This window comes from Populus alba, chromosome 4, assembly GCF_005239225.2.
Source record: "Populus alba chromosome 4, ASM523922v2, whole genome shotgun sequence".
Taxonomy (NCBI): Eukaryota; Viridiplantae; Streptophyta; class Magnoliopsida; order Malpighiales; family Salicaceae; genus Populus; species Populus alba.
In genome coordinates, this window is record NC_133287.1 from 6754512 (window position 1) to 6777004 (window position 22493).

Sequence of the window (22493 nt, forward strand, 5' to 3'; positions counted from 1 at the left end):
CTTCTTCTCCTCTGGTCTCATCAACAACAACCGGCTAATAAACGAAGCCCACCATAGTAGCAGCCAATCTCCTTAACTGCCAACCAGCTAGCTTGCCAAGGCCGAATCAAAGCCTCCAATAGCAGCTAGAGCACAACAACGCCCACAGACTCAGATTTGTCTGCTTTCCTCCCCAACAACAGCACCCTCTCACAGCAAATCGAGAGGAAGAAAGAAGATCGCGTACAGATCTAAAAAGGAAAGAGAAAGTAGAATCAACTGGTTGCGATTTTGTCGTTTGTGCAGGTCACCGTCGGCGAGGAAAAGAAACCGGGAAGAAGTCGTTACAGACCCCTGCTTACTTGGTCTTCTGGTGGCGGTTCGTGAACCCACACACCGCTAGTGGCTGTGGCGCGTGGAGGAGATGTGCCGCCACTGTTCCTGCTGTCGTTGGGGCTTCACATAACCCTTTCTCGCAATTTTGGAGTTTTAGGGGTTGTTTTGTAATTTTTTAAGTGTTTAATGTAATTTTTGTTTAGTTTTTGAATTTTTTTTTTATAATTTGTAGTGTGTAAGAAAAAAAAATAGTAAAAGTCTATGAGTGTTTGTGTTGTATTTGTTTTATGGATTTTTTATTTATTTATGATAAAATTGCAAAGAATAAAGAAGAATTTAATATTTTGATTTGCTCACGGCCAAGAATAATGAATTTATACGTAAGTTGTATTTCTAATATCCATGAAAATATAATTATTAAAACTTCCTTAACACATCAAAGCCACGAAGTAGCTTACCTCAGGTAGGGTGTGTTAAGCGTGCTAATACCTTCTCTAATTACAACCAGTCTTTTGCCCATGAATCTCTGACAAGACAAGTATATCCGGGTCTCCTAGTAGCGTCCTCAATAAAATACTAGGTGGCGACTCCTAATCAATCAAGCAAACAAAAACAAAAATAGCCAGCCAATATCGCGCGAGTGACGTGCGACAATGACAATGACATATAATAATAGATTACAATGGTTGAAATAGGGTGGAACATAAAAATCTAAGGCCATGAAGAGAAAGCTTTATTACGATTGACTTATTTTAAAAAATTACAATATCTTAAATAAATTTAAAAACCAACTTAGACAAATTAAAAAAATCCAAAAAATTATAAAAAAATAAAAAATTATAAATAAACTAAGAAAAATAAAATTATCAATTTTGTCAATACTTGATTATCTAAACTAAATAGGAAAAAAATAAAATTATAAAATAAAAAAATTATGCTCAATGAAATAAAATAATAATAATCATTTTTTTTAATAATATTAATAATACGTAGCGAAGAAAAATGCAAGCAAAGGAGCGTGAAACTCATAATCTTGAAGAGTATAGCTTAACTGGTAAGACATTGGGTTTACTTTTTAGAGGTCACCAGTTCAAGTCCTATAAACCTCAGGGTCATTAAAGATTTACATATGATCATTAACTTTAGAGCCTGTGGGATAAGTCGAGATATATGCAAGTTAGCCCGAATAAATATGTTAATAATAAAAAAAAATAAGAAGACGTGTCAAACTCCATGCCATAAATGTTCAATGATGAAAGCTGTGTATGATTCTTCATATTCTATATCTTGACAGAAATTATATAAGAAGTCAGATATATGATCAGTTATCGTAGCAAACTTCTTAAGGAATCATTTTCATATGATTTGTTGTTGTCGGATTTTAGTAAGAATACATATCTCTTCCTAATCTTTCGTTTTTCTTTGTTAAAAGTAAAGTATTCTTAAAAAAAAAAAAAATAGAAAGAAGAATCGACACAAACTATGGAAAAAAAAAAACATAAATGTCAATTGAGCTAAATGCTATGCTATGCTATGCTGGCTGCTCAACTAAGTTGCTCCATTTGTCATGTCTCTTACTAATAATTCTTATATTAGAGACCCTTTCTACAATAAATAAGAGATTTTATCAGTAAAGAAAATTTATTATATGATTTGTCATGTAATTTTGATTTTTTTTGCTTACCATCATTAGAAAGGTTCTCAGAATATTTCCATATATTGAAATCGATACATGAAAGACGTCACACACCTTAAATTTATATTGTGCTGGATCGTTTTTAATAATAAACAATGATTAAAAATTATTTTATAAATTATGCACATAACGACGATACATCGACCCAATTCATTTGTCTTTCCATGACTCAACAAGTTTAGACAAAGCCACCCGAGAAGAACCACCCTCGTTCAATGCAGCCTCTGCTGCAATTTTCATGGCTATGGTTCGCTCCCTAATCAACTTACCTTCCTCGGACTCCATCAACCCTAGAACTCGCTCCTCCACCTCGGCCGAGCTCACAAATCCGTTGTCAGATTCATTCATCGGCAACGCAAGTTTCATTTCCTCCACCAAGAAGATCCTATTGAGCCTCTGCTCTGCGTATAGTGGCCAAGCCACCAATGGCACACCTGCGCAAACTGCTTCCAGCACCGAGTTCCATCCACAATGACTTACGAACCCGCCTACCGATGGATGGTTCAGCACCGCTACTTGCGGAGCCCACGACTTCAGCACGAGTCCCCTCTCCTTGGTTCGATCCAAGAAACCTTCAGGTAGCAATGAGTCTAAATCAATGTTTGGATGTGCCGAGAGTTCCACGCTTTTGTTATCAGAAGGTGGATTCCGAACCACCCACAAGAACCTGTGGCCACTTCTCTCCAACCCGAAAGCTATTTCTCTTAACTGTTCCTTGGAGAACAGCCCCAAACTACCAAAACATAGAAAAACAACACTTCCAACTGGTTGCGAGTCCAGCCATGTTAGACACTCCAGCGTCGTACCATTGCGAGTGCCTGCATCATCTTTAGGACCTTCAGTGGCTATCAATGGTCCGATACAGTAAATTGGCGGTGTGCGGTTATTGGGTACACACAATCCCTCGGATGTTGTTTTCACAGCTCTGGCTTCAAGTGATGCAAAAGTGTTTACAACGATTCCTGCCGATTCGGGAAAGCTGCTTGAGGAATCTAAAAAGTATTTATAGGCCTTATCGTCGCGATGAAGTACCGGTATTGGCATGTCAGACGATGGAATTGGTGGAACACCGGGAATATGGAGAAGGGACTTTAGATCTTTAAGGCTTTTTGTGGTGGTGTTATGAATGGTTGGGAAATAAAGGAAAATAGCGAGAACACCAGCACCAGAAGTGAAGAAGTGGTAGCCAGGGATATTGAGTTCCTTGGCAACAGAGAGAGCAGCACAGCAAAAGAAGTCCACGACAAGTCCATGAATGGTGTAGTTTTTGGAAATGAACAGTAGTTGTTCACGAACGTGAGGATTGCTGAGGCGAAGGACCTCAAAAGCGAGTTCTTCATGATGGGTGGTTTTTGTAGAAGGGAGGGTTACAGTAGGAAGATGGTGGAATTTGATCGAGGGAATGGTGGCAGCAACGTTGGCAATGTATGGGGCAGTGGAGCCAGAATCATAGGGCACAGTAGTGATGAGTATGTGAATAGAAAGGGAAGGTTTTTGGGTCAATAAGAGTTTACCTAGCTCCACCATAGATATCAAATGACCAATAGGTGGTGATGGGTACAGAACTATGGCCTCTTCCATGGCTGCTAGAGCCCTTTCCTATACCTCTGTGTACTTGGAGAGACACAAAGAGAGAGAGCAAGCAATCTGTGTGGAGCAGTTTCAAAAAGAAAGGAATAAGGTCACAAACAGCATCTGAGCATGAAATAGGGTCATATACAGCATCTCAGCAGTTTCAATGATCTATTTATATTCGTACTAGACAATCGTTCTCAAAGTCTTTCATCTTGGTAGATCACGTGCTCTGCCAGAACAATAATATCGTAGCAACCTACCAGTCAAACCTAAAATTCTTATAGCAGGACAAAATCCAGGACAGTGAAAATAATAATTTAAGCAAAATATAGTAGTCAGCACTGACGTCAGAATCCGTGTCTTTTAGACTTTTAGTAGCCAAGATCCATCTTCTAAATTTTGAAGGCAAAAGAAGACAATTGCATTTATCTTTCCTTCATATGTGGTCTGCGTTAAGCGTGGACTCCGTTCCAGGCGGCGTAACATGGTGGCAAAGGGCTTAAAATCTACACAGCAGGTCTCAAGTTTGAATCAGGGTGTGCATCTCTTGTAAGAGTCTGGGATAGTCAGGGTTTTACTCACTTACCTGGGCCCACAAAGTGCGCTTTCCGAAAGGTGGGATTTCCTCGAATCCAAAAAAAGAAAAAGTTACGTGGACTCCCGCTTCATAAGTGTTCTCAGAGAAGGAAAAAATCGAGACCGACTCATTTAATAAGTTATAATAATTTTGATAATATAAATAAAAAATATAATGATAATAATTAAATTGATAAAAAAATAAAAAAAACCGATTGAAGACCATTCATATGGTGATGGGGTAAAAAAATCATAAAAAAATATTTAAATTCAATTAAAAAAAATAATAACTTGAAAAAGAAAAATGGTTTAACGAACATACCATAAAGTGTTGAGTGCGGTTGTCAACGAACTGTTGCACTCTTTTTTGGTGATCTTCACTCAGCACGTGTATCTCCACAAAAATCTCTATTGGGCTTGACTCACGTCCAAGAGCCGTAGTCTATAAGAAAAAAAATGTTACAAATTAAATATATTTATAAATAACAGCAAATTAATTAGATAGATGTCATTAAAATTAATCTTATTATCCGTTTTGTATGTGCAATAAACAGAACGGAGCCACCGGTGTGCATTGTTAACAAACCATGAATTTGCTGGTTCTGGTTCTTGGCACCAGACTGGGAGCGTCGTGTGAACCGTTTGGACTTCACGTGTTGAATATATTGCGCCTATATATCCTTCAGGATGTATGGCAGCCTGAAATCCTTTCAAACTATCACGTCATTCCAGCTTGGTAGAGCGTCATCCCTGGCATATTTTTTAGCTTTTTTTCATGCCTCATATCAAAAGTCACGCAACCTATATGATACAAATATATTTTATATGAGTTAATAACAAATGAGATTTATTATATAATGTTTTTTAAAATATGGTATTGTTTTCGATGTTACCTAGTTGCAGCGTGATTCTCCCAAATCCTCCTCACAACATTAGTATTTGTGCTATCCCACTTGAATTTTTTTTGTGCATAAAATTTTTGTAAGAAATAAATCAATAATTAAGATATGTGCAAGGGACTCTCTGCTATGGCATTGAGTATGTGAGAGATCAATCAACAACTCTTATTGGATTTTATTGTGCAAATTAGGCAAGAAGTGAAGATGATAGCAGGAGCACCTCTGGCTATACATTTAGCTTTGGAAGTGGAGCATTCTCTTGGGTCTTTGTGAAACAGAACACAATGACATTATAAGCTACAGAAGCTGAGTATGTCTCAGCATCTGAAGCAACAACTCAGGCCATTTGGTTAAGATTTATTCTTGATGAGTTTGGTGAAATGCAAGCTGAAGCAGCACCTCTGTTTTGTGATAACATGTTAGCAATTTCAATGGCTAAGAATCCTATTTTTCATCAAAGAACCAGATACATAATAGAAAGTATCATTTCATAAAAAAAAAAACTCCACAAGAAGGAGTGATAAATATGCAATTCTATAGAAGTGAAGAACAACTAGCAAATATCTTCACGAAAGGATTGCCTAAAAATAAAAAACAGATTCAAGCAACTAAGATTGAAACTTGAAGTTAAACCAGTAACCAGCTTAGAAGAGGCTGTTGAAAGTTAAGTTGATTGCTTGGTCTTTAAACCTTGTAAGTAAATCTTGTAGGCTATAATGAGAAGAATGAAGAATGAAAAATGGAAGAATATTTCTGTTAAAAACAGTTAAAGCAGTTACAGCAATTACAATCGGTTTTTTCTATTAATTTCTGTTATAACTGTTTCTTGTATAGGTATAAGAATCGTAGCCCTTAATCATTGGATGGTTAGAGATGATTTGATTCCTAAATTCTAGGAATCTGTTATTAATTGCATGTAACATATATAAAAGCAGGATTCTTGCACTGATAAATTTAGTTGAACAAAATACACAAATTCTTCGCATCTTCTTTGCAAAACTCTTCTTCTACAAACTCTTTTTAAAAAAACTAAAAACAACCAAGTAATACACTTATGTGCATCTTCAGGACTGGTCTTGCTGCTACCACCTCTTTTATCATCAGCTACAATCAATGGACCTATGCAATAAATCAGTGGCGTGGGGTTATCAGGCACACAGAGCCCATCTGATATTGCCCTTACAACTTCGGACTCGAGGAATTCCAATGTGTTGATTATAATCCCAGCTGCTTGAGGGACTTGAGTGGCAAAATCAAGGAAGTATTGATAGGCCTTATTGTCCCGCTCAAGAAAAGGCTATGGCATGTCAATAGCAAGAACTGGTAACAAGCCAGGAACATTAAGAAAGTGCTCTTTCATATCTTTGAAACTTTTGGTGGTGTTTTGGTGAAGGGTAGGGAGGTGAAGATATAAAGCAAGAAAGCAAGCACCGGAAGTGGTAAAAAAGTAACTAGGAATGTGAAGTTCATCGGCCACAGAAAGACCAGAAGTGCAAAAGAAGTCCATAATAAGACCATGAATTTTAAACGTTTTGGATATGTTGATGAGTTCTTAATGAACACGAGGTTTGATGAAGTGAAGGACCTCTAAAGTGAGTACTTCAAGGGGGGTTGCAGCTGTGGAAGCTGGGGTAACAATGGGGAGATGACGGAATTTGATGGAGGGAACACTGGCAGAAACTGTGGAAATGTATTTATCGGTTCTTCCTGCAATATAGGGTGCTGCAGCAATGAGAATGTGGATGGAAAGGGCAGGTCTATGAGTGAGCAATAGTTTGCCTAGCTCCACCATAGACACCAAGTGGCCAACATGTGGTGATGGGTAGAACAAAAACAAGCTCTATACAAGTAGAGGATGGAGTGTAGGAGAGAATTAAGCAGGCTACAAAGTTTTGTAATGTGAGGCAAGATCGTTTATTATTTATTAATTTACTTGGTGATAACACAAGTAACAAGACAATATCACATACAAATATAAATATAAGTCAACTATTTATATTTATTTTATAGAAATTATTAATTCAAGTCTCATAAATTTCAAGATAACTGGATGCTTATATGATCATTAATTTTAGAACCCATAAAATTAATAGAGATATATATAAGTTGGTGGAATACTACCAGAAAATCGATAAATACAAATAGAAATACTAAGGGAATATTTCCGTTGGTAAATTTTTGAGGGATTTTACCGATGAAAATATTCCCTCGGCATATACTAAGGGAATTACAATGGAAGAAAAAAAATAAAAAAAATAAAAAAATAGTGACGTGTCATTTTTACCAACGGAATTCCGTCGGTAAAATATATCGGTAAATCCGCTGGATAACTGTGAATATTGTTCATCATGTCAATTACAAAGGGAATCACCAATGAAATTTTCCATCGGTATTTTCTAGAGAGCTTCAGAACTGTTCACTTTCTAATTGCACTGTTAATTATTGTTCTTTACGGACAAAATCATCGACGGATTGAAAATTCATCAGTGTTATTTGGCGGTATTCTAAAAAAATTCAATTGATTTAAAATTTTTATTTAAATATTACAGACGGAATCACTGATGGATTGAAAAATCATTGGTAATTATTGGCGGTTTCTGAAAAATTTTTACGAAATTGAAAATTTAAATTAAATATTACCGATGGAATTATTGATTGAATAATTAAAAAATATTAATATTCAATTATCCGTTGATAAATTCATTGCTAACGCGCCCCAATAAAAAGCTTGAATCCCCTTATTTCATAAGAGACATACTCATTTCTTATTATTATTATTCTTCTTCTTCACTATATGTAATAACACATCAATATCTATTTTTTTCTCTTCTTTTCTCTCCTCATCTCCTTTTTTCCTCCATGCTTGGGTGTGTCTTCTTCTTTTTTCTTCTTTTATTCTCTTAGTTTTTTTTAATTAATATGCTTTACGAAAAAAAATTTCTCTCCTTAGCTTCATTTGCAAGTACATTAAGGTATATTTTTTATTTTTTTCTTCGTTTTTCATTAATTTTTTCACTATATTTTTTTTATTTTATTTTTAATTGTTTTTGTTCTCAATAATTGTATAAATGTTGTTGTGAGATTTTTTTTTTTCATATGAGATCAATTTTTATTTGATTTATTTATAGAATTTTTAAATTTTTAGCAATTGCAACTTCTTTTTTTTTCATATGAATTTTTTTAGTTGAATTTATTTGTTCTTTTTATTTATTTGTTGCAAATTTGTTTGATTTGAATTTCTTATTCTTTTTTTCAAGCATTTTAAGTATATATTATACAGTGTTGATTTATGTTAATTTAATTATTTTATAAAATACTTTTTTTAAATGTTTTTTAAATAATTACTGACAGAATTTCCGTCGGTAATAAAAAAATATTATTACCGAGGGATATACCGACGAAATGAAGCAGGTAATTTATTTTTTTATTACCAACGAATTTATCGACGGACAAAAAATAACCGATGAAAGATTCACCGATAGAGCATTTTCGTTGGTGATTTCATCGGTAAATTAATTACCGATGAAATATGTGTCTTATGCCGACGAAAAAATTTTGTCGATGAAATTGTTAAATCTTGTAGTGCTAGTATTTTGATGTCCACTATTATATTCAAATGTTAGAATAAAAACCCAATATAATTCAATGATGTGAATCTCTAAAATGGGAGAAAACTAAGTATTAAATGATGAATTTATAATTTTATAAAAAGAATACATAAAAATCGATATATTTATGAAAATAATTAAACAAGTTAAAAAACAAAATAAAAAGAGCCAGGCTAGCATTCAAATGACGCATGGCTGGCCCTGGCAAGCCTATGACAGAAAACTAGGTCATTGAAAACTAACAACATTTGAGGGGAAAAACGAAGTTAATTCCAAGCAAAAATTTATTGTAAATCACCTTAGGATCTTTAAAAAATCAAATCCAAGTTTCTATTTTTTTTTTAATCCAGTCATGTATCCCCATTTTGCAGCAAATTAAGAAGGTATTTGGCATGGCTATCCAACAATTACAATCAGCAAATGAGATATTTAAGAGTTTAATTACGGTTGTTTTGTAAAATATTTTTTACTCGGAAATATATTAAAATAATATATTTTTTTAAAAAATTATTTTTAACATCAACACATCAAAATAATATGAAAATATTAAAAAATATTAATTTAAAATAAAAAAAAATATGTTTTCAAAAAACTTTTAAAACACAACACTTTCTTTCCTTCTATTTCTTCATGTCTCTTCCCATGAAACCGTGGGGGAGTAAGCGATTTATATACAAAGACCAAAGTAAATATAAGTCAATTATAGCGGACTAAATTTGAAACAGATGCCCCAAATGAAACGAAAATACCATTCCCTGGATTGAATTTCTTTCAAAGTGTTCTAATTGATTGCTGACTTTTGTCTTGACTAACGCAGTTTTCAGTGATTTGTCTATATTCCTACTACATAATCGTTCTCAAAGTCTTTCATCTTCGTTTCTCGTACGCTGCCAGAACAATAAAATCGGAGCAACCTACCAGTTAAACCTAAATTTCTTATAGCAGGACAAAATCAAAGACAGTGAAAATAATAATTTAAGCAAAATATAGTAGGACGTCAGAATCCATGTGATACATCTTCTTAATTTTCAAGGCAAAAAAAAACAATTGCATTTATCTTTCCTTCACAAGTAGCTACCACTGCATAGGTGGTATGCAATATGCCGTGGACTCCCACTTCATAAGTCGTAAGTGTTCTAAGAGAAGAAAAAAATAGATACCGAGTCATTGCTTTAATTGGATTTAAAGCAAGCCTTCTTCTTCACTATATGTAATAACACATCAATATCTATTTTTTTCTCTTCTTTTCTCTTCTCATCTCCTTTTTTTCTCCATGCTTGGGTGTGTCTTCTTCTTTTTTCTTCTTTTATCCTCTTAGTTTTTTTTAATTAATATGCTTTACGAAATTTTTTTTCTCTCCTTAGCTTCACTTGCAAGTACATTAAGGCAAGATTTTTCTTTTTTCTTTTTTTTTTCATGATTTTTTTCACTATATTTGTTTTTTATTTTATTTTTAATTGATTTTGTTCTTAATAATTGCAGATATGTTGTTGTGAGATTTTTTTTTTCATGTGAGATCAATTTTTAGTTGATTTATTTATAGGATTTTTTAAATTTTTAGCAATTGCAACTTCATTTTTTTCATATGAATTTTTTTAGTTAAATTAATTTTTTTTGTTTTCTTTATTTATTGCAAATTTGTTTGAGTTGATTTTCTTATTCTTTTTTCCAAGCATTTTGAGTATATATTATACAATGTTGATTTATGTTAATTTAATTATTTTATAATTTTATAAAATGAATTTTTTTTAAAATGTTTTTAAATAATTACCGACGGAAATTTCCGTCGGTAAATCCGCTGGTAATAAAAAAATACTTTTACCGACGCGTCTGTTCCGCCAGTAAATCCATCAGTAATACTATTTTTTTATTACCAACGAAAGATTTACTGATGGAGAATTTTCGTTGGTGATTTCATCGGTAAATTAATTACTGATGGAATATGTGTCTTATGCCAACAGAAAAATTTCATCAATAAAATTGTTAAATCTTGTAGTGAGTTACGCCACTTGACATGTCTCTTGCCAATAATTCTTGTATTAGGGACCCTTTTTACAGTAAATAAGAGATTTTTTAGAATCCTAGACAACCAGTAAAGTAAATTTAGTATATGATTTGTCATGTAATTTTAAGTTTTTTTTTTTTCTTACCATTATTAGAAAGGTTGTCAGAATATTTCCATAACTTCTTATGCATAGGAAAAAACCAGCAGCACTTGGTGAAATGATAAATAAAAAGTACATATTAGCGGTAGCCATCGATGAAAGGAACCAGGGATGGTCCCAACATACAAATATTCAAGAGAAGCATGACTCATAAGGAAAGTGACACTAAAAAACAATTTATGCGACTTATTGCACTGAAAAGAAACGCAGGACAATAAAGACTTAGAGGGGGCCACAACTAAGTTATAACTACGAAAAAGAGAAGACAATACTTTGGAACTGGGGTGACCCAGCCTATAGTGCCAACGATCAAAGGAGGCACGAGTGCCAGCGAAGGTGATGGCGTGAGCTTGAGATGAGGAAGGATATTGTTTCACAGGATAAACACCATCTTCACAGCTACCGCGCATGGGCGGGAGTTGTGGTGATTTCCTTACGGTGCATCTAAACATAGTTTCCTAGTGGATTCCAGCCTCTAAACATGTGGAATAATAAAATCATTTGTGTTTCCATGACTCAACAAGTTGAGACAAAGCCACCCGAGAAGAACCGCCCTCATTCAATGCGGCCTGTGCTGCAATTTTCATGGCTATGGCTCTCTCCCTAATCAACTTACCTTCCTCCGACTCCATCAACCCTAGAACTCGCTCCTCCACCTCGGCCGAACACACAAATCCGTCGTCAGATTCATTCATCGGCAATGCAAGTTTCATTTCCTCCACCAAGAAGATCCTATTGAGCCTCTGCTCTGCGTATAGTGGCCAAGCCACCAATGGCACGCCTGCGCAAACTGCTTCCAGCACCGAGTTCCATCCACAATGACTTACGAACCCGCCTACCGATGGATGGTTCAGCACCGCTACTTGCGGAGCCCACGACTTCAGCACGAGTCCCCTCTCCTTGGTTCGATCCAAGAAACCTTCAGGGAGCAATGAGTCTAAATCAATGTTTGGATTTGCCGATAGTGCCACGCTTTTGTTATCAGAAGGTGGATTCCGAACCACCCACAAGAACCTGTGGCCACTTCTCTCCAACCCGAAAGCTATTTCTCTTAACTGTTCCTTGGAGAACAGCCCCAAACTACCAAAACATAGAAAAACAACACTTCCAACTGGTTGCGAGTCCAGCCATGTTAGACACTCCAGCGTAGTACCATTGCGACTGCCTGAATCATCTTTAGGACCTTCAGTGGCTATCAATGGTCCGATACAGTAAATTGGCGGTGTGCGGTTATTGGGTACACATAATCCCTCTGATAATGTTTTCACAGCTCTGGCTTCAAGTGATGCAAAAGTGTTTACAACAATACCTGTTGATTCGGGAAAGCTGCTTGAGGAATCTAAAAAGTATTTATAGCCCTTATCGTCGCGATGAAGTACCGGTATTGGCATGTCAGACGATGGAATTGGTGGAACACCGGGAATATGGAGAAGGGACTTTAGATCTTTAAGACTTTTTGTGGTGGTGTTATGAATGGTTGGGAAATAAAGGAAACCAGCGAGAACACCAGCACCAGAAGTGAAGAAGTGGTAGCCAGGGATATTGAGTTCCTTGGCAACAGAGAGAGCAGCACAGCAAAAGAAGTCCACGACAAGTCCATGAATGGTGTAGTTTTTTGAAATGGACAATAGTTCTTCACGAACGTGAGGATTGCTGAGGCGAAGGACCTCAAAAGCGAGTTCTTCATGATGGGTGGTTTTTGTAGAAGGGAGGGTTACAGTAGGAAGATGGTGGAATTTGATCGAGGGAATGGTGGCAGCAACGTTGGCAATGTATGGGGCAGTGGAGCCAGAATCATAGGGCACAGTAGTGATGAGTATGTGAATAGAAAGGGAAGGTTTTTGGGTCAATAAGAGTTTCCCTAGCTCCACCATAGATATCAAATGGCCAATAGGTGGTGATGGGTACAGAACTATGGCCTCCTCCATGGCTGCTCGTACCCTTTCCTATACCTTTGTGTGTACTTGGAGAGACAGAAAGAGAGAGATCAAGCAATCTGTGCGGAGCAGTTTGCAAAAAGAAAGGTATAAGGTCACAAACAGCATCTGAGCATTAAATAGGGTCAGATACAAGATGTTGCACCGAAGTTTTCAATGATTTGTCTATATTACTACTACATAATCGTGCTCAAAGTCTTTCATCTTAGTTTCTCGTACTCTGCCAGAACAATAAAATCGTAGCAACCTACCAGTTTAACCTAAATTTCTTAGAGCAGGACAAAATCAAAGATAGTACTGAAAATAATAATTCAAGCGAAATATAGGAGGACGTAGCTACTGTAGCAAATTTGTCAACATTTTTCAACCGTTATCACTTACTTTTCAACCATCATCAATTTAAAATAAAAAAAATTATTTTTTCAAAAAACTTTTAAAACACAAACTTTCTTTCCTTCTATTTCTTCATGTTTCTTCCCATCAAACCGTGGGGGAGTAAGCGATTTATATACCATTCCCTGTACATGGATTGAATTTCTTTCAAAGTTTTCTAATTGATTGCTGACTTTTGTCTTGACTAACGCAGTTTTCAGTGATTTGTCTATATTCCTACTACATAATCGTTCTCAAAGTCTTTCATCTTCGTTTCTCGTACTCTGCCAGAACAATAAAATCGGAGCAACCTACCAGTTAAACCTAAATTTCTTAGAGCAGAACAAAATCAAAGACAGTGAAAATAATAATTTAAGCAAAATATAGTAGGACGTCGTCAGAATCCATGTGATACATCTTCTAAATTTTCAAGGCAAAGGAAGACAATTGCGTTTATATATCTTTCCTTGACACGTAGCTACTACTTCTTAGGTGGTATACATGCAATATGCCGCGAACTACCATTTAATAAGTGTTCTGAAAGACAGGTTCTCATCTTTATAAAAATCCTGAATGTATCATGAATTGGATTAACTAACCGGTCCTATAATTTCCTTGCTCTCTTTATGTTTTTTAATACCCCATGCAATCTTCATTACCAACCCTCATCTTTTTAATAGGGATATCTTATTTATAATATTCTCGATTACTATATTAAAAAAATTAAATATTCTGGAAGAAGAAAAAAATTGAGACCGAGTCATTAATTTAATTGGATGTAATTAGTTAGTATAATTTTAATAATACAAATAAAAATATAATGATAATGAATAAATTAATAAAAAAATTATCTAAAAAAATAATAATAATAAAAAAAACTGGTTCAAGCCCATCCATGTGGTGATGGGTTCAGAACTATTGCCTCCTCCATTGCTCTCCCTCTTGAGAGATAGAACAAAAACAAGCACTATAAAAGTAGAGGATGGAGTGTGGGAGAGAATTAAGCAGGCTACAAAGTTTTGTAAGGTAAGGCGAGCGTTTATTATTTATTTATTTATTTACTTTTAAAGAAATGTACCAATAATTTACTTGCTGATAACACAAGTAACACGACAATAGCAAATAATAATATTAATAATAATAGATTACAATGGTTGAAATAGGATAGAACATAAGAATCTTAGGTCATGAAGTGAACACTTTATTACAATTTACCTTTTTTTAAAAATTTACAATATCTTAAATAAATTTAAAAATCAATTTAAAACAAACTAGAAAATCCAAAAAAATAATAATAAAATAATGAAATTTATAAATAAACTAAGAAAAATAAAATTATTAATTTCGTCAATACTTGATTTTCTAAACCAAATAAAAGAAAAGATCATAAAAGAAACAAATTATCCTAAATTAAATAGTAATAATAATAATAATTAAAAAACTTTTTTTTTCTTATAATCCTCCAATATCACTTAGGCTTTGTACAAAAAGCAAGCCTTCCTCACTAGGCTTTGTACAAAAATCAAGCCTTCCCCTCTTTCTAATCTCAAATGTTCAACCATTGATGTGGTAGGTAAACAAGAGACGAGCAAGCAAGCCAGTGTGGAACTCTCCATGCCATGAATGTTCAATGATTAAGAGGATGTCTGAAAATGGTAGTAATTGTTTTTAAAAAAACATTTTGCTAGAAAATATATACTTTATTATTTTTAAAATTGTTTTTTGATATTGTTGTAACCTAATTTTTGACCCGTATTTTTGGTAAAATTTTCAAAAAAAATTCAAAAATAGCGAAAAACAAAGAAAATCCAAAAAATATGTTTCTTTAATATATTTACATCGTTTTTAGCATTTTTAGCATCGTACCAAAAGAATTTAAATTTTCAAAGATCTTTGAAACATGTTTAACTTTTAACGCATTAGTTTTAAAATCATCAATTTTTCTCATTCGAGTAAATGTTGATAAGAAAAATCAAATTTACAAAAAAAAAAAAAAAAAAGTTGAGGGACCAAGTTTGAAAACCTAGTAATATTTTTACCTATAAATACTGGTCTACACAAAACACACAGAAAAGGGCAATTTTGAAACATTAGAAAAAACAAAAAAAAAAACCCTAAAACCTAAACCTATCTCTAACCAATTAGCCGCCCCCCTCCCCGACTCGATTTTTCTCGCCCAAGCCGCCCCATCTTCTTCTCCACCAAAGCCCTGCTATCTCACCCTCAGCCCTACTCTTCCAGTCGCCGCTCACCATCTTCTTCCCCATTTCCCTAGTCAAACGCCTCCTAAACACAGATGTCAAACTCCTCCACACCATAGCCCCATCTTCTTCTCCCTCAACCAACCGCAGCAACCGTCTCCCAGCTTCTCCACCGGACAAACCCGAAGCCAGCCTCGCCCGGCCACAACACCCACAGACCAAGGCCCCCCCAGCCGTTTCCCTTTGGTTGCTTCGTCTCCCACGAACCAGCTTTTCCCAAGAAATCTTCCAGCTGTGTTTCAAAGTCCATTTTTTTTTTTTAGATATTGAAACATGTATTTAAATTATTGATAGCATTTTATATTTTGTTACATTGTGAACTTGTAATTGTGGATGTGGGAGAAAATATAGTAAAAAAGGGTGATGTGTGTGTGTTTGTATTTTTGTTTTATGTATGTTTTTAAATGATAAAAAACTAAAAAGACAAAAAGAATGAAAAAAATTAAATGTTTTAATTTGCATTGAATTTGGTTCACATTTCAATAAAAAGATTAAAAAACATTTTTCTTTTGGTACTCGGGATTATTATCTTATACGTAAGATGTATTCTTGATATTAAATAGAAAAGTTTGTTTTTGTTTTTATTGATGATAGAGCAATTAAGTTCTTTTATCCGATAAGATAAGGATCTCCTTACCGAGGAGAACTTTTCTTTTCTTTTTAAGAAATCATTGACAAGACAACTTTCAAAACCTTTTAAATTACATCAAATCGCGAAGCAGCTTACCACAGGTAGGGTGCGCTAAGGGTACTAATACCTTTTTTGGCCACAACCAGTCCCTTACTCGTGAATCTCTGACAAGACCAGTAGATCTAAGTTTCCTAGTAACCTTCAATGAAATACTAGGTGGCGACTCCCAACGAATCAATCAAAGCAAAACAAAATGAAAAATACTCAGTCGATGCCGCGCGGGTGACATGCGACAGATATAATACATCAAAATGAGCTCAAAAAAACAAAAAATATTAATTTTCAAAAAATAAAAAAATAATAAATTTTTTAAAACACTTTTAAAACGCAAAAATAAACAGGATAAAAAACCTATGTATGATTCTACATATATTGTATCTTGACAGAAATTGTCGATGATCGTGGAAATTTTACAAAGTAATCATTTTCATATGATTTGTTGTTGTTGGATTTTAGGGAGGATACATATCTCTTTCTAATTTATTTATTTATTTATTTTTATTTTTGCTAATCAAAAAGTAAAGTGTTCTTAAAAAGATAAGAAAGAAGACTTGACACAAAAAAAATATCAATTGAGGTAAATGGTATGTTGGCTGCTCAGCCAAGTTACGCCACTTGCAATGTCTCTTGCCAATAATTCTTGTATTAGTGACCCTTTTTACAATAAATAAGAGATTTTTTAAAATCTCTTACAACCAGTGTTGTAACCCATTTTTTGGGTCCCCACAAAAATAATAAATAAATAATAAGTAAATTTTAAAAAAAAAATTGAACAGTGTATTCCCTCATGCTGTAGAGCCCCGCGCCACATGACTGCAAAACAGCACAGCCGCCCGACAGCAGGCCGCTCCCCTGCTCCCCAGGCATAACAATAGGTCGTTCCCCTGCTCCCCACGCGCAACAATAACCCGCTCCTTTCTAGCCTATAAATATTGCTCTTGACACCAGCAAAGGGGGGGATTTTTTGGACGAGAGAGGGCTCGTTTGGAATTGAAAGGGGAGGGAAGTTTTGAAACAAAGAGAGTTACTGTGAGAGGGTAAGAAGAGAGGAAACGAGATAGGAAAAGAAGGGGAGAAAACGGGGGAACTCTGAAACCGAACAGGAGGGAAAGACAAACACACCAACACTGCCAACATCATTGATTTGTTACCTTCACCTTCCCACCTCCCCTGAACCGCTGCAGAGAGGAAAGAACAGCTGTTGTCATCGGACTCCCTCATCCACCGACCACCGTCACAACCAGCAGCCGCGACACCAACACCACCAGGAACAGAGCACTTCCTCTCCATCGCCACTAGCTGCCATTGCCATCTCAATCGACAATAGCCCCGTGAAAAGCAGGAGGAAACAAAAACAGAGGAGAACAGAGCTGAAGAGAAAAACGCAGAGAAGAAGAGGAAGAAGGGTCGACCACCATCCAGGCCAGTATCACAGTCAGCTACCACCTGCACCTCCATGAAGCTGCTGTACAGAGGGAAGAACAGCGCTGACAGAGGGAACAAAGGAAACCAAGAGAAGAAGCAACGTCTCTGCAGAGGGGAAGAGACAACAACTCCTATCATTGAGCTTCCCTGCACTGCCACCGCCAAACTGGCCACCAACACCACTGTCAGCTCCTTTACCCAAGCTCATCGTCATAGGTAACTCTTCCCCTTATCCCGTATTCGTCTTCTTGCATGCAGAACATGCACTATGCACATTCTGCAAGTAAGAAATTAATTAGTTGGTTACTGTGCAGGTGCACAGTAACCAGTCCATGTTAATTTCGGGCTGGAATATCAGCCCAGCCCATGTGTGGGCTGGGCTGAGTCCAGCCCTGTAGAAACCGGGCCCTAATTTATTTTGGGTTGATTTTGGCTCAATTTCCTTTAGGGCCGAGTCTGGCCCGTTTGAAAAAAATTTCTTCAAAGAATTTGTGATTTTTCTGTAATTTTATTACTGTATTTTGATCACTACCAATTTGTATTTTTATACTGTAAAGATACAAATCTGGTATTAAAATACCCGATTTTCATCCAGAAAAAAAAAAGTTTATAAAAAAAATGTTTTGTTTTCATGCATACGGCCTAGTCTCTCCAATATATATATTATAACATCATATTTTCACACAACAAAGGAAATTTCAAAACAATATATATATTAGCATGCATTTTAGCTTTAATAACCAGTTTATTCAAGCCATGAGAACTAGGCCAATATTTCAAAAATTCCAAAAAAATTATTGTGTTTTCTTTTAGTATTTGGGGTTACGATCTTATACATAAGACGTATTTCGAATATTAAATTCTTTTGTTAACGTCATAAGTACCCATTTAAGATAAGAATCTCCTTACCAAGGAGGACTTTTCTTGAACCATACCAACAACTAGGAAAACACGAAAAGACCTTAGATTTTATCAGACAATAAAACAATGCAGCTTACCTTAGGTAGGGCGTATTTGGGGTGCTAATACCTTCCCTTTACGCAACTAGTCCCCGTACCTGATCTCTGAGACCAGTTAGGGTTCCTAATGACCAAAATACTAGGTGGCGACTCCCATTCCATTTTCCACCAACAAAAGATAATATTTTCTTGTCTCCCCATATTTGCCAAATAGATATATATAGATTTACATTGTAGATAAAAAAATGGAAAAACTTATGATTTTCGTCGCGACGCCGCACACATGCGACAACCAGTAAAGTAAATTTAGTATATGATTTGTCATGTAATTTTAAGTTTTTTTTTCTTACCATTATTAGAAAGGTTCTTAGAATATTTCCATAACTTGTTATACATAGGAAAAACCCAGCAGCACTTGGTGAAATGATAAATAAAAAGTATATAATAGCGGTAGCCATCAATGAAAGGATCCAGGGATGGTCCCAACAGACAAATTTTCAAGAGAAGCATGAATCATAAGGAAAGTGACACTAAAAACAATTTATGCGACTTATTGCACTGAAATGAAACGCAGGACAATAAAGACTTAGTGGGGGACACTATAACTACGAAAAAGAGAAGACAATAGTTTGGAACTGGGGTGACCCAGCGTATGGTGCCAACGATCAAAGGAGGCACGAGTGCCAGCAAAGGTGATGGCTTGAGCTTGAGATGAGGAAGGATATTGTTTCACAGGATAAACACCATCTTCACAGCTACCGCGCATGGGCGGGAGTTGTGGTGATTTCCTTACGGTGCATCTAAACATAGTTTCCTAATGGATTCCAGCCTCTAAACATGTGGAATAATAAAATCATTTGTGTTTCCATGACTCAACAAGTTGAGACAAAGCCACCCGAGAAGAACCGCCCTCATTCAATGCGGCCTGTGCTGCAATTTTCATGGCTATATATGGCTCTCTCCCTAATCAACTTACCTTCCTCCGACTCCATCAACCCTAGAACTCGCTCATCCACCTCGGCCGAACTCACAAATCCGTCGTCAGATTCATTCATCGGCAATGCAAGTTTCATTTCCACCACCAAGAAGATCCTATTGAGCCTCTGCTCTGCGTATAGTGGCCAAGCCACCAATGGCACGCCTGCGCAAACTGCTTCCAGCACCGAGTTCCATCCACAATGACTTACGAACCCGCCTACCGATGGATGGTTCAGCATCGCTACTTGCGGAGCCCACGACTTCAGCACGAGTCCCCTCTCCTTGGTTCGATCCAAGAAACCTTCAGGGAGCAATGAGTCTAAATCAATGTTTGGATTTGCCGATAGTGCCACGCTTTTGTTATCAGAAGGTGGATTCCGAACCACCCACAAGAACCTGTGGCCACTTCTCTCCAACCCGAAAGCTATTTCTCTTAACTGTTCCTTGGAGAACAGCCCCAAACTACCAAAACATAGAAAAACAACACTTCCAACTGGTTGCGAGTCCAGCCATGTTAGACACTCCAGCGTAGTACCATTGCGACTGCCTGAATCATCTTTAGGACCTTCAGTGGCTATCAATGGTCCGATACAGTAAATTGGCGGTGTGCGGTTATTGGGTACACATAATCCCTCTGATAATGTTTTCACAGCTCTGGCTTCAAGTGATGCAAAAGTGTTTACAACAATACCTGTTGATTCGGGAAAGCTGCTTGAGGAATCTAAAAAGTATTTATAGCCCTTATCGTCGCGATGAAGTACCGGTATTGGCATGTCAGACGATGGAATTGGTGGAACACCGGGAATATGGAGAAGGGACTTTAGATCTTTAAGACTTTTTGTGATGGTGTTATGAATGGTTGGGAAATAAAGGAAACCAGCGAGAACACCAGCACCAGAAGTGAAGAAGTGGTAGCCAGGGATATTGAGTTCCTTGGCAACAGAGAGAGCAGCACAGCAAAAGAAGTCCACGACAAGTCCATGAATGGTGTAGTTTTTTGAAATGGACACTAGTTCTTCACGAACGTGAGGATTGCTGAGGCGAAGGACCTCAAAAGCGAGTTCTTCATGATGGGTGGTTTTTGTAGAAGGGAGGGTTACAGTAGGAAGATGGTGGAATTTGATCGAGGGAATGGTGGCAGCAACGTTGGCAATGTATGGGGCAGTGGAGCCAGAATCATAGGGCACAGTAGTGATGAGTATGTGAATAGAAAGGGAAGGTTTTTGGGTCAATAAGAGTTTCCCTAGCTCCACCATAGATATCAAATGGCCAATAGGTGGTGATGGGTAGAGAACTATGGCCTCCTCCATGGCTGCTCGTACTCTTTCCTATACCTTTGTGTGTACTTGGAGAGACAGAAAGAGAGAGATCAAGCAATCTGTGCGGAGCAGTTTGCAAAAAGAAAGGTATAAGGTCACAAACAGCATCTGAGCATGAAATAGGGTCAGATACAAGATGTTGCACCGAAGTTTTCAATGATTTGTCTATATTACTACTACATAATCGTGCCCAAAGTCTTTCATCATCTTAGGTTATGTTTATTTCTGGAAAAGTAATTTTTAAAAAATTATTTTTTAAACTTTTATGTATTTTTTGTTATTAGAAAATGTGGTCAACCAAAAATACTTTCTGGTTAACAGAAAACACTTTCCAATCAAAGAAAAATTTGACATGATTTCCAGGAAAGTGTTTTTTTTTTATTTTGGACAGAAAACACTTTACAAAAGTTGTGGAAAATTTAGAAATGTCATATTATTTGCTTATTATATCAAATTTGGTCCTTAAACTTTTGATTGCTATATATATTTTGTTTTGAATATTTGTTTTTCAATTTCATCCCTTAGAATTTAAATTTTATATTAACTTTTGTCCTTATTTTTATAATTGCTATTTGATTTTCCCTTATCATTTTTTAATTGAAGTTTTTTATCTATCAAATTTGGTCCTCATTCTTTTGATTGTTACGTATTTTATTTGAAATAATTTATGAAATGTTAATTATTATTATTTTAATTTTTTCATCTTCTAATTTTTTTATTTTTTAGATTTGATCTCTATTATTTTTATTATTATTTATTTTATTTGAGATAATTTATGAAATTATATTTTTTTTCAATTTTATTCTCATTCAACTTTTAAATTTGTAAGATTTGTTCTTCGTTGTTTTAATAAATTTGAGAAAAATAAAATATTAATAAGTTATTTTCCAGCTCGTTTTCCATGATATAACCAAATATCGGAAAATACTATCTTGAAATTCACTTTCCCCAAAATTCACTTTAAAAAAAAAATTACTTTCCAACAAATAAACAGGGTCTTAGTTTCTCGTACTCTACCAGAACAATAAAATTGTAGCAACCTACTAGTTCAACCTAAATTTCTTAGAGCAGGAAAAAATCAAAGACAGTACTGAAAATAATAATTTAAGCAAAATATTGTAGGACGTAGCTACTGTAGCAAATTTGTCAATATTTTTTGCACTTGAGGTCTTGGTCTAGTGGTGGTAGGGGCTTGTTCCCTTCTTCTGCATCAGAGTTCAAATCTCACTGTGTACGCCTGTCATCCCCACGGTGCCTTACATGCTCACTGGGTTTACAGGATATTCAATGGGTCGTGGGATTAGTCGTGGTGCACGTAAGCTGGCCCGGACACCCACGTAAATCAAACAAAAAAAATTGTCTTTTCAACAAACTTTTAAAACAAAACACTTTCTTTCCTTCTATTTCTTCATGTCCCTTCCCATGAGACCGTGGGGGAGTAAGCGATTTATATACAAGGACCAAAGTAAATATAAGTCAATTATAGGGGACTAAATTTGATACAGATGCCCCAAATGAAACGAAAATACCATTCCCTGGATTGAATTTCTTTCAAAGTGTTCTAATTGATTGCTGACTTTTGTCTTGACTAACGCAGTTTTCAGTGATTTGTCTATATTCCTACTACATAATCGTTCTCAAAGTCTTTGATCTGCGTTTCTCGTACTCTGCCAGAACAATAAAATCGGAGCAACCTACCAGTTAAACCTAAATTTCT

General features: G+C 35.7%; 3 protein-coding genes and 1 pseudogene across 3 annotated transcripts; all 4 read right to left on the reverse strand.

The window, feature by feature from the left end:
- Positions 1-2107: 2107 nt before the first annotated feature.
- Positions 2108-3742, reverse strand: LOC118030393 (UDP-glycosyltransferase 88A1). The gene has a single exon (XM_035034476.2). The coding sequence runs from the start codon at positions 3590-3592 to the stop codon at positions 2162-2164; it is 1431 nt and encodes a 476-aa protein (XP_034890367.1). The 5' UTR covers positions 3593-3742; the 3' UTR covers positions 2108-2161.
- Positions 3743-5745: 2003 nt separating this feature from the next.
- On the reverse strand, positions 5746-11244 carry LOC118030308 (UDP-glycosyltransferase 88A1-like; annotated as a pseudogene).
- On the reverse strand, positions 11001-12853 carry LOC118030397 (UDP-glycosyltransferase 88A1). Its single transcript, XM_035034479.2, has one exon. The coding sequence runs from the start codon at positions 12760-12762 to the stop codon at positions 11332-11334; it is 1431 nt and encodes a 476-aa protein (XP_034890370.1). The 5' UTR covers positions 12763-12853; the 3' UTR covers positions 11001-11331.
- Positions 12854-19317: 6464 nt separating this feature from the next.
- Positions 19318-20779, reverse strand: LOC118030394 (UDP-glycosyltransferase 88A1-like). The gene is made up of 2 exons (XM_073408946.1): positions 19456-20779; positions 19318-19424 (listed from the first exon to the last, which is right to left on the reverse strand). Exons 1-2 carry the CDS (start codon positions 20765-20767, stop codon positions 19333-19335), a joined length of 1404 nt encoding a protein of 467 aa, XP_073265047.1. The 5' UTR covers positions 20768-20779; the 3' UTR covers positions 19318-19332.
- Between the last annotated feature and the right edge of the window lie 1714 nt (positions 20780-22493).